Genomic DNA, 13,268 nt, shown 5'->3' with positions numbered 1-13,268 from the left:
TTTTAGGTGCACAGACTTTTAGGTCTTTCCCAGACCTTAAGTTGCAGAAGATGCGTCGTGTTTATAGTTCCTTCAAACCCCAAAATCTAGCCTGAGGAAATTTGAACTCTGTTTTTAAGAATCGAAATCAATGATGGCAAATCTTCTTTTTTGTGTCTGGTGCCAAATGTATTTTGAAGAAACATCGTAGCTTGTTTCTGTCGATGCCAGTGCCGATTTTGGCACTGATGCCAGTTTGCCTTTCCTGGCACTCGCAGGTGATTATGAATAGGCTTGCAGAGTCAGCAGAGGTGTTCAGCTCGCAATAACCCTGGAAAAAGCAAGGTCCTCGATCAGCTTATGTCAAGTAAGCTATATACGGAGCCAATAATTACAATTGGCAATGCACAGCTGGAAGAAGTTGATTTTTTTTTTGCTATATTAGCAGCATGCTATCAAATTATGCCCTCCTGGAAAAATGCCCAACTGCACTAACAGCCACTGCATCTTTTGGATGATTAGCAGGAAAAACTTAGAAACAAGATCATCAAACTTGAGATTTTGAGCTTTGCTGAGCAGTAGCACTGTCCCGTGTGGGGGGTGTGTGTGTGTGCAAGACTTGGGCTTGCTCTTGAGAGCACATGCGTCTCTCCAACATAACTCATTTGTGCTGTCTGCCTGATGTGCTGCATAACGTCCGAAAGAGATCTGAGAAATGGCAGCGTTCCTACCTCTGAAGCTGTGGTCGTTGTGTGTAACTCAGATGTGTGTCAAATGGGAGACCCCGGGTTGGTGCTCAGCTGGCTAAACGTGGGTGGGTGCAGTGGAGCTGCCTGTCACCCTCAACTCCCTTTGTTAGTCCGTGGAGAGGTAATGGATGGAGTTAGTGGAGTGTCCGGGTTGGGATTCTTCTCTTCCTGAAGCAGAACCCTAAAACGTGCCATTAGATGAACCTTGTCCTGAACTCCCTGCCTTCTAGAAGCGCTTCTAGACAGCTTGCTTGGATGTAGACACCTCTTTTGTGGACACCAAAATTACATGAGAGGAATGCAGTTTTAGCACACCAAGTACTGCCGGTACATGTGACTGAAGAGGACTGATGAAATGCTTTGGAGATGGCCATAAGCACAGGCTGAATGTCTGTAACGAAGCAGTGCTGATGGTAGGTGGGTCACAGTGGCACACGGCCGCCTCACTTGGACAGTCTCAGGTTGAGAAGCAAGGCTGAGCTGCTGCTCACGTAGAAATGGTCGTAACTGCAGGGGGAAGGTGGGGAGGCAGTAATTCTAGTTTTCTCTGACTATAGCCAAATATGGGTTTTTTTTAATATATATATACACACACACATATACATACATATTTGGCTATATATATAAAAGGCATGATATTGTCAGCAACAGCATCTTTTAATAATAATAATAAAAAAGAAAAGAATAACAATGATCTGTTCCCCCTTAAAGAGATGTACTCCGTTAGAGCATTCGTGTGCACACTTAATTAAAGCAGCATGAAATGAATAGAAAAACATCAGTGTCTGGCTCATAGTTTGTGGCAATAATGACAGTCTCTGATGAATAAAACATATTGAACTGTGGCATGCTTACTAGAGCATACGGAATGCAAAGAAAATCACCTCTGTAAGGATTGGTCTTTGAATATATGTTCAGTAAACTACTGTGAACGTGGCAAGTGTTCAGTAGGCAAGAGAGTAAAAGTCACATTTTGAACTGTCAAAAATAGTGTGTGTGTGTGTGTAAAGTGTGTTAGTGTTTGGTTTGGTTTCTTGTAGGGAATGATACAAAAGCGCTGAGAGATGTTCCTGAAAGCTGGCATCAGTAATGGATGGATTTTAGCCACAAATGATACTACCTCTTAGTACACTTCAGGAGCTTGTCCAAGATTTTTTACAGTTATTTCAATACGGGTTTTTCCTCCGATCATAAATAGTATGTTGGGTTGTTCACATTGTCCTTTGGCTATCTGGAATAGAGTTAGTCCATCATCTCTTCTGGAGAGCCACGTATTTGAGGCATTTACCCTTTTCTCTTCTCCCCACTTTTGTCTGTCTACCCTTCTGACCGGGAGTTACATTTTCTCTTCTAAACATATTCTTGCAAGCCATTGAGAACCACACAGCTATCCAATGGGAATCAAATAATAAATGTCTTTATGGAGGAAAAACATTGGCAGGCACTAAAAGCTAAAATCCATCTCTTAAAGGTGTGGCACGAGTAATGTAATCTTCTTACATTATCTGTAATGAAAAAATAACATTAACAGTTTTAAGTTGGTTTTGCAGATGAATTTATTAGTTGTCTGTGTTAGGTTGTTAATCTTACTGACTAGAGGTGGAGAACCAAGTGTTCTTGGCCAGAGGTTTCCATATTCTGCAGTTAACAGGAGGAGCCTTATGGCTCCCAACTCTTGCTGATCGGGGGCACCTGCCCTTCATTTGTCATTAATATTTATTGCAACAATGAGCACTGTGTGCCTTTATTGTTCTATCTCTACTTGTTGTCACGTTATTTGGTGTCTTCCATGTGGATCTGTAGCGATGTGACCCCCATACAGGCTTTGTGCGGCTCTGGGTGCTTCTGTGCGTTTGTTGTGGGAGAGTTGGAAGTGGCTGCTTTTGGAGGCTTTTGTTCTTCTATTTTGGGGTTGGTTTTTTTAGGCTAAAGGGTCCTCATGTTGAACTTTAATTCAGCTTGAAGTTTTTTTAGAAATAGACAATCTAAACGCACGAAAAACTTAGCAGTAAAAGGATTATTGCTTTGTCTGAATTATATTTAAAACTGGTGACTCTAGCACTCTGAAAGACAAAAAAGTCTAAATAAACTCTTCATGGTTATGCTGTTCATAATCTAAAGAGGTGTGCTGAGATGCTGTTCCAGAAATATAATTTCTTCAAGGGAAGTGTCAAGACAGTGCAGGATGAACATGAGAAAGCAGCCGTCCCTGCTCCCTGCAGGACTCAGAGTGCTGTGCAGCGAGGTGGCTCTGCGGCTGGGCTCACCTGAGCCAGACAGTCCTCTGTCTAGGAATGATAAAAGCAGGAGACTCCCTTGTATTCTGACCAGTTCCTTTTTATTTTTATATTCCCTCCAGGCACCTCCACAGAGAACGACTGTGCTTTTGAACCAGACTACGCTATTCCGCCACTCCCAGTGACCGAAGGTATGCAGCACATTCGGATTATGGAGGGCATGTCCCGCTCCCTTCCATCCTCCCCCTTACTCACACATCAGTCTATCAGTGTTCGGCTCCAACCTGTGAAGAAGTTAACTGGTAAGGACTTTAAATAAAGTTCAGTGGGGCTTTTAAGGTCCGTTGGTGCAAAAATCTGTAAGAAAACGCTTTGAACAAGGTTCTGTATACAAGTCGTTTGTTTATTATAGCAGCTACTTTAGTCTAAACCAGGAACAGACAATTTCATACTGACGAGAGAAATCGTTCTATTCTGAAAATGATCTCTCTGTTTTACAAATAATCTCTAGTTTTCTGAGAAATTTCTAGCAGAGTGTGTTTCAGTTCCACTTTGTATTGTGGTTTATGCACAGTGGAAGTGTTACAGTAATTTTAAAGAACTTTATGCTAAAATTTTGAAAATTAAAATTTAAAATTTTGCCGAGAGAATACATCAGAAAAATGATAAACTTATACAGCAAAGTGATTTTTTTGTTCCATAGTTCATGCATATTTTTAAACTGTTTTGTTTATCTAATCTGCTGGGATTGTGGTTTGAACACCTAGAGATTTTAAACTAGTTGGATTTTCAAAAGCACTTGGAGTCTAACATCCTTTTAAAAGCCTGACATTGTATTTCTCCTGGTAGCAGTTTTGAGAAACTTGCTTCTTGCCTAAAATCTGACATCCCTCCGTGCCCATCTTTAAAAATGATCAGTCAGTGTACTGCGTTTGTACTGAGAGAAACCTCCAAAAAGAATTTTTACCCAATATAATCAGATCTGTGCATACACAAAGGAGCTCTGATACACTTTGTACCTTTTGTTTTCCCTGCCCTCTGGTGAAAGGAGAATTGAAAAGGACAGGAGGAAGAGATTCCTGAATCGTGACAGTCACTTGTGATCTCTGGATCTCATGGTGGTCTGAGCGTGTTCAGTAGCAGTGGAGCTCAAGAGGTGCAAGAGAATCAGGCAGAAAGAGATACAAAAGGACATGAAAATAGTTTAAAAAAGACGTTTCAGTGCCTTACTTGGCTGCCTTCAGCATGAGTTCCCGATCACTAAGAACTTCTAAAGAGTGGCTGAAGTTCTGCCTTAAAATGTGAGGGCCTAAACCAGCTTTTTAGTGGAAATGAGAACAGCTGTGTAGTTCAGAGGCTGGTTCTTCAGGAGGGTTGATGATGTGACACTTGGAGGGATTTTGTGGGGTTTTTTTGAAATGCTTCCTTTTTAAGAGTATCCTTCAGTTTGCAGTCCTGAGTCAGGGCTGTGCAGCTGGATGTTCAGACCTCCTTTCTGTTTGTCCGTCGGCATTTTCTTCTCTCTTGCGGAACAGCTAAGAATACGGCACATTGTACTTTACCAGAGTAGCTGCTAAAACAAGCTTAACTTTTAAAAGTTTGGTTTTGACTTTCAGAATCACAAAATTCAGTAGCAGATTACAAAAGCAGTTTCAAAATGCAGTCCATTTCAGCTTAGTGTCTCTAAAACCTTGTTAGTTTTTATTCTAATTATCAGTACTTTCCTCTGGTACGAATACGCTGCTTGCAGCACTTTGCAAGGTGGGAATTCTGTGTCTGCTTGCGATGAACTCTTTTTTTTCTTGTGCCACATAGTAATGGGTAGGTGTGGAATCCACAACCTTCCTGCCACGAAAAGCATAGGTTGTGAAAAACAACAAAAATAAATCAAGGCTATTTTTTGTTCTCACAGCATGTCTGTACTTGTTTAATTTATTGTATAATGTATAGCTAGTTTGTTCCTGCTTTTCCTGAGTTTTCTCCTGTGATCCTCACATTCATCCAGTTTCCTCTTCCTTTCAGTTTTTGAGTTAGTTGCAGGGATTTTCTTCTTTGTTTTGTGTCGCTTCCGTAGTAGAGGCAGGTAATATTAGCCAGTTCCATAGACCTTTTTTTCAGTTAGGAAAGGATGAAAAGCATTGTATTCTACAAATAGGTTAGGCCTTTGTAGTATCTTTATCTCATTCTGTCCCCCTCTTTTGACTATAATCCTTTGTGTTTATATGCTCTCCTGTAGTAGCTCTAACATTATATTCATGTATCTACTTGAACAGTTCATTACTCTTCTCTGAAATGTTTGCAGAGGGCTTGAGTTGTACCCCATGGAAAGAGCAATTTTTCTTATACCACTGCAGCTCCGTTTCTCTAATGACTTGCAGCCTGCTCAGCAAGCTGCCTTGGTGTAGATCTGCTGGACCTCTGGCTTGTCAACAGACGTTAACCTCCTCCCACTTCTCAATCACAACAGTTCAGCCTAGCGGGTTAAGCTCCATGTATTCATAATTATCTTTTTCCAGGTGGAAACAGGTCAGACTCCATTTGGCTCCAAACTCAGAAAGCTTTTGTTGGATTTGTCAGGGCTGCTCTTTGGAGTGTCCCGCTAGTTCCTCAAAAGACCAGATACTGGAATTCCATCAGTGGCTTTTGCAGGTGGTAATTCAAAGAAAGGGATGGTGTTTCATACAAACTTCAGGGGTTTGGGCAGCTCACTGAAACATGTGCTCAAACATCAGTGAGGTGGTCTTGTAGAGCCATGCTGTAGACGTTCAGCTGGTGAGAATGCTTACTCCTCTGTCGGTCTGGTTTGGAAACTATAAACGATGAAATATAGACTTGAACAAGATGTGTACAAAACGGGGTGACATCAATAAAATGTTGGTAATTGTTATTAAAGAAAAGTGTAGGCTCACGGTTTTGTTCGGAGGTCCGTTTTGGGCCCACACACAAGAATCTATTGGAAGTTGATTGGGAAGATGACTACGTCTGTCTTCTACTTGCCTACTATTCCTTTTCCATCCATTTTAAATATCCTGTTCCGGCTAGACCCAATCCGCTATAGCATGAAAACACATGCTAATGTTTTGCACGTACAGGTCTTGATGACTCCAGTGGAGCTCCTGATATACTTAGAATTCAAAGTGTGTTTCAGTGCGTTGGTGGATTAGCATGATTTTTAAAATTATTAGTTTAATTTACTGTTGATACTGTAAAAGGAAGGTGTTTATGCATCCTCATGCAGTCATTATAAGAATTTGTTTGCTTTCATTAAGGTAACGTGTAAAGGAACCGGGAAAGTAATGCTTTCCGCTCTTTGTTATTCATAGTATCTATCACGTTTCTTCAACTATTCCTTATCATCTGTCTCTTCTGAGAGACTAAAAAAGTAAAAATACCCCACAGCTGCAGAAAGAGATGGTTGTTGAATGACCATTTACTATATTAGCAAATAAAAAGTTGGGGTGTTTTTCTGGGGGACATGAACTGGCTGTTTGTAAAGACCCTCCTCATTTTTATTCATTAGTAAACCAGCATGATCTGTAAAATAAAATTTGGAGTTAATATTAGATTTCTGAAGACAAATTCACAGCCTTGCGCTGTTTTTTGATGTGTTTCTCCCCAGTTTCGCCCAATACCTCTCTCTGATTTTTACACAAGTCTTGTAAGTGCCATCGTAGCATATTCAAAATCTGGTAGAATTGATAAGCAACCCGGTTCAAAAAATCTCCATGTGACTGTGGGAGCTTTCAGATAAAAATAAGCAGCCAGCAGTTTGACAGTAAATGCATGGAGACATTTCACAAAGTCTCGCTGGCTGTGATGGTTTCCTCTTCTGCTTTGTCTCGTTGTGCTGTCCAGTTGTTAGTCCTACACAATAACAGTAGTGATTCCTTTTGGAAAAGGGATGAGGGTGATTCTGGGAAACTGAAGTATTACAAAGAGAGGCTTTTGTCCGTCTGACAGTTGCCACATGGATTTTTCAAAGCGACCTTCAGAGCATAGAAAATTGTTGAGAAATTATCCAATTGTAGGGGCTTTTTCATGCTGTTCACTTCTTACATACATTTGTGTGTGACTAACCCATTCATGTCATAATTTCCATATCTGCGGAGTGGTTGGATAGTGGAATGGTACTATTTGTTACATAAAAAACTTTGTTGTCTCATATTTTTTCTTTTCTTTCTTTTTTTTTTTTTTTTAAACTAAAGATTTAATTCCTAAGACCATTTGCAACAAAACATGACTGTACCAACTTCTGCATTTATGCTTTCTGGAATTCTTCAGAGATGAAAATTTAAATACAAAAGACTTTTTAGGCTGTTTACAAGATGATTTGCTTACGTTCCAGGGCTGAATTACCTTGGGTCGTTCTGGATGTGCATGCGTCCGTTCCAGTGTAGTAGAGTAGGTTTGTCAGCTCCAATGGGGAGGGGAAAGCAGCTACTGAGATGGCCCCTTTTCATGGGCATCAGGGGGTGTCACGTTAATTTGGGGTTTAACTTAGCCCTTCAAAAAGGAAAAGAAACCTGTATGGTGCAGAGAAACTTGCCCAGTAGAAACGGCAATGCAATATAATCTTTTAAAGTTCTTAACCTGGCTGATTTGTAAACAAGTCAGCTTTGCATCCACGGAACCGTTAAAATGTCCACTTTTGGTAAAAAGCCATAGGAACACGTTACGTGGTGCATTAAATTTCTTTCCAGCGGAACTGAGGTCACTTGCTAACATGTTGATATCTGGGTTTTCTGTGTATGGAGGCTTGGCTGGATTCAGAGGTTGATAAATATTCAGTATGGTTGCAGTTTTCACTCTGCTGAATAGTCTGGTGATTAAGAAAAACTAAGGTCATTGTGGCTCTAAAGGGTGAAGTAGTAGTAAGCATAAGTAATCAGCTCTCCCTCTCCTGCCTGTATAACCTATTGTTTAGCAGTGGCTAAGAACAGATTTTAGATCAGTGTGTTCAACCTCAGTTTGTGCTGTTTAATATTTTTTTTTATAACAACGGTGGCTTTATTAGCAAGTGTAATGTGAAAAATGCATAATAAAAAGAAAAAAAAAAAAGAAAAAAAACCCTACCAGCCTAGGATAAGTATGTAGATGTAGAAGACACCATTTTGATTTCTGTCTGGAATAAAATTAGCACTTAAAAGTTACCATGCTTACTGCACAAAGAGAGCAACCATTATCAAAACCATTGGTTTAAATATTCTGCTATACATCAAAAGTGTATCATTGACTCAAAGCTGTGGCTGCAATGAAAATAATGCAATTGCATTGTATACCTTCATTCAGGAAAGCATCGCTTTTCAGGAGGGTGCTTACAGAGATGAATGTATCTAAGTGCTTTTCTGAATCAATGCCAAAAATAGTACCTAGTGTTGTATTAGTTAAAAGATGAGATATTGGGCTGAAAGACTCAGCTACCGATGCTTTATTCTATTACTGTGGAACCCACCACGTGCAAAGGGTTTGCACAAAGCCCTGTGCTGCACCTAACTCCTCCTCAGGAAAGATTTTTAATTTACATGCTGTAAATTTATATGCACAGGGATAATTTTATTCATCACTGTACTTGGCTATTTCTGTTTTTTCCTGTTGAATGACAGATTGCACGCTTTAGGATTCTCTCAGAAAGAGCATGTGTGTGTGAGGGCCCATGCACAGAGGGAGGAGGAGAGAATATTATCAAGAAATTTAGGAAATATATAATGTTTTTCCAGAAGTGGCCTACATGTTTAGGTTTGGATTCTCAAAGGCCTCATTCCTGCTGTATCCAGCGAGAATTAGATGCTTCAGCGTCTTTGAAGGCATGGGCCTGAGGAATTGGTTTCATTGCAAATCCCCCGCTTTGAGAACATTCCTCCCTTGTGCTTTGGGAATGTGGGAACTTTCCCTAAGAATAAACTTCATAGAAACTAGGAGGAATGTTCCTAGGTGTGTTCAGGCAAGTAATAACACCTTCTTTCCTAAAGAAAACACGTACTCTTTCACTAGATCCTTCAAAGATGGCGAGAGCAGAGCTAAGCAGGATGGAGACTCGCTCTTCCCTGTGAGAACCCACCATCGTGGTTCTCAACACCCTCCAGATCCAGCAGGCTGGGGACACCCACGGGCAATGTCCCCTGTGCCCCCATCACCCGTGTCATTTGTCGTGCTGGGAAACGGGAGATCTGGGGTTTTGTCGCCCCGTCCCTCTGCATCCTCCTTTGTATCTCTTGGGAATAGCCATAAGGATTGTTATTTCTTCCTTCTCTGTATCTTTAGCAAATGGTTAAATATTCTTGATGCTAATTGTAATAGTGGGACTAAACAAGCCGAGGTCTCTCTACTTGAAAACTCTAATTGTTTCTTGTTTAATGGTGACAAACCCAGATTAATAATTGCAGCCCTCTGGGACTACTTATTCTCTCAAAACTAATGCACCAACTCAGCTGGGCGTGAACGTGAGAGATGATGAGGCAGCTGCTTTAGGGGTGAGTGTGTTGTACCGGCACAGCCAGCTTCTCCACGTTTGTTCAGATAAAATAGGTTAATAAATGGAAAGGATTTCTGAAAGTTTAAATTTCGATTGCTGAACAGAGACTTGAGAACTACAGCGTTGCGTCAGCTTTTGGTGAAGTAGTTGCAGTTCTCTTGATCACGGTGTGTTGTCTATTTGAGCACTTGCATTAAGTGAAAAGCATCTGATGACGATTGTGTAAAATAATGTGTTCTCTTCTGTGTTAGCATGGAATATAAACCTTGGTCTTGTTTATAGCTTGCTATGGCAACTGTATGTATGAGTTGGCTTTCATTGCACTGCTTTACCTGGAGACGCTTTAGGGGCACTGCCAGTCTTCATTGCACAACAGCGACTGGTTTACAGGTTAATTTGAGGATATTTTCCTGTCTCTGGGAGAAGTGGCTGGATCTCTGGTCGGTGGCACTGCCACTCAGGCAGTCAGCCACCTGATGGTGCTGCAGTTTGGTTCATCTCAGGCTTGCTCCCATAAAGACAAGAGCTTACCTGCACGCGGCTGCATGATAGCTGTGGGTCTCATCGGTACCCTTGCTTTTCACAGATGTTAGTTTGGGTCATTGTTAGCATCCTGGCATTTTCCTTACTTAATAATTTCAATTATTTCAATTTCAATTATTTGAAAACACTGCAAAATCATGTTGTTCCGTTGTGTTTTGGTACAATGCTCCCAATGCAAACGTGTCTTGGATTGATGCGATTGTGCGTGTGATGATTTGTGCCGACTGCTTCAGTCTGAACAATGAAACCTGTATCCAGCCGAGGAGAAGGGGATGCTGCAGCTTTAAAGCATCCAAGGGCTCAAAGCCTTTTAATATAAATTGTTCCCAGAATCCATGTCACAACTCCTTATATGGTGCTGCTTTTTTTTCTCTTAGTTGCCATGACAACAGCAGCACTGCACCATTCATCAGCTCTGGTCCTGGGCTGCATTGCTAGCCCTTTGGCTTACTCCAAAATGTTCAGGAGAGCGTCAGTGAATCGTTCACTCCAGTATACTGCGCCATTATTTACCTATTCTTTCAGCAGTTTGCTCTAACAAAAGAGCAAATTAAACTGCGCCACAGAAGGAAACTGTAAAAATACTTCATTTTTCCCCCAAGGGAGGCGTATAGTCTACATTTGCTGCAGCATTCTGGAAGGGAAGGCTCTTTAATGCTGAGGGACTTAACGAAGAGAGAAAGCTCTGTGGCTGTAAGCTTTTCTGAAACCATCTTCGAGCCTGCTCCCTGGGGACAGAGAAGATGCAGAAGTGATGCTTGTTAGGGGCAGTAGGCACCGCAGGGAGATTGTTGTTGTGCTTTTGGGAACCGAGCTTGACATCAGCAGCGGGAGGTGTCACCTGTAACATCATCCTGACGTTGTGAGCAGCAATATGGAGCTAGCGCTAGGGAGAGGTGTGGACCAGAGGAGGATCTTTACTGAAGTGCTGCTCTCAAGGCATCGGTACCCATGAATTAACAGGCTTGCTGATTTCTTGCTGCAAGACTGCATGCTCTCAGGTGATGGGGAGAGAAAACAAAGCCTTGTGAGTATTTGGACAATTTGTCTTGCATGGACTTTGATTTAAATTGTTAGGCATTCCTCAGCCTCCTTGAACTCTGCAGGAAATCAATGTAGAATAAGAGATTCTGATGCTCCTAGTTTACAAGGAAGCCATCATTAGGAGGTTTTTAGTGTCATTAAGGGTTATGCTGCTTGGGTTATTTTTCTTTTAGTTGTTGCAATACTTTTACATAATCTGAGTTTGTCGCCTCCTTGCTAGGAAGTGCACAATTTCACATACAAAATGTGAAATGAATGAGCAATGAAAAAATTCCACTTTTCAGCATTGGTAAAATAGAAAAGAACTACTGAGGAGTGTATTGAAAGATACTACAGATATCAAGAGTGTTTTGTTTTTAAATTTTGAGAACAGTGAGATTGAAGTAAGGTTTTTCTTTTGTATTGCAAAATGACCACAAATTAGATTTAAGTGGGATTATAAAATCTCTGTCTGCTGGGTGAGAGATTTTTGCTTCTCACTAAAAGAGTGAGATTTTTCATTCAATGCTACTAGGGAAAATACAAATCTATAAGCAATCACTTTCAAGGTATAATATGAGGAAAAGCTATTCAAGTGCCTAGTGCTCATGTTGCACCTAATTTTTGAGGGGTGTTGTGCTTAAAATTGTTGGTGTCAGGACAGACTTTCATCCTTTTTAGGTATTTTTATATCATACTGTTTGCAGTATGCTTACATTTCTTTTTATTGCTTTCTTTAACTGTCATACTGTCAGCATGACATTGATCTGAAATTCATGTTTTTCATGTAGGAGTGGAGGTTGGATTGGAGGCCCACTCTTGCATTTCTGAACTGCACAGTAATGACAAGGACTGAGTTATCTGTAAAGTGCTGTTAGATTCAGGTTTTTTTCAAGATGCATAATGTGTTCCGGGCATAATTCACTCTCCATTTAATTTTCCCTGATGCATTGCAATCTGTGGCTATCCAGAGGTTTAACAAGTAGAAAACTTGTATTTTGTCAGAATTATTGAGGCATCCCTTTTTAAAAATTACATAAAACACATACACGAGCAACATTTCAGTGTGGTTTTGACACCTGCGTTTTCAGTCCTGTCTTGTACTCTAGTGTGGCAAACGCTAATGTCTCCAGCAATGAAACCTGCTGGAGAAGGAGGATCCTCTTTCATTTACAAAGATGTATGCTGAATATTTTTTTCCTGTTGTGTCAGTTCTTACTATTCATTTTTGGGATGCTTCATCCATTATTTTTGGACTTGTGATTTGTTTTGACAGGCGTATACTTAAATGGAAACCAACTGGGCTTGCAGAAATAAAACAGGTGGATGAATGTGTCTCTGCGTGTACCCACATATGTACATTTATCTTTATTAAACAAACAACTCTTTATGTGAAATTGGTAAATTTCCCACTTAATTTTCTGTGGGCTCCAAAACTGTTCCTGAAATTTATACAGATAAATAGTAGGTCTATTTGTAACTTTTTGAATTAAACAAAACCGTGTGTCAAGACCTGTCAAACTTGTGACGTTTCTGCATTAATTTAAGGGTAGTTTGGATGTAACTTTTATTTTTTAAATGGAGGGAAAGAAAAAATTGGCATACTGTATTTATTGGCTTTGGAAAGTCATTAAGTCATTAGTTTTAGCATGGATTTTCCTGAATGCTGCTTACAAGACGAACCCTATTCTGTCTTGTTTTGACACACAACTGCCTTCCATAATGACAGAATAGAAATCATAAGAGATATGCAGGAAATCCCACATGCTTTCCCTTGATGTTTGTGTGTGAGATTGCCTGCCTGCCTGCCTGCCTGCCTGCCTGCTGGGCCTGCAGAACCTTTATAATTTGCTCTTCCCCAGGATTTTTTTTTTTTTTTTTTGCATCGAGGCTGTTTAACTGCTCAGACTTGCCGAGGATGGGGTAAACGTCATCACAGCACTGTAGCTGGGAAAAGGTGATAATAGCTTTTCATTTCAGATGTTTGTGTATATGCTTAAACAAAGGGAGAACCCCAAAGGTTTATGTTTAGTGCAGGTAACATTTAAAAGACAAACAAAATAGCCCTGAACCTCCGTGGCTTTTCAGAAGCTCAGAGCTAGAAGTCTGTCCTTATTTCACACTGGTGCTGCACAAAATGGAGCATCTGTCACGATTACACTTCTGCTGTGTGAGAATTTTAATTTTTAGACATAGCTAAGAGGTTTCTATAGCAAGAGAAGGTGGTGTAGGAAGCCTCCTGTGGAGTTAAATCAGGCCACCGCT

At 40.6% G+C, this 13,268-nt stretch overlaps 1 protein-coding gene across 9 annotated transcripts in view; it reads left to right on the top strand.

Moving 5' to 3' along the window:
- TANC2 (tetratricopeptide repeat, ankyrin repeat and coiled-coil containing 2) overlaps positions 1–13,268 on the top strand; it is a 287,901-nt gene that overhangs the window by 130,548 nt on the left and 144,085 nt on the right. For 8 of the 9 annotated variants that reach the window (XM_076356962.1, XM_076356961.1, XM_076356969.1 and 5 more), the window contains one exon: positions 3,088–3,267. In XM_076356962.1, coding sequence (XP_076213077.1) covers positions 3,088–3,267 — 180 coding nt within the window. The remainder of the gene's footprint in view (positions 1–3,087; positions 3,268–13,268) is intronic. The other variant, XM_076356968.1, reaches the window with a different exon arrangement.

This window comes from Aptenodytes patagonicus, chromosome 20, assembly GCF_965638725.1.
Source record: "Aptenodytes patagonicus chromosome 20, bAptPat1.pri.cur, whole genome shotgun sequence".
NCBI lineage: Eukaryota > Metazoa > Chordata > Aves > Sphenisciformes > Spheniscidae > Aptenodytes > Aptenodytes patagonicus.
This window is presented reverse-complemented; position numbering and strand designations above follow the sequence as displayed.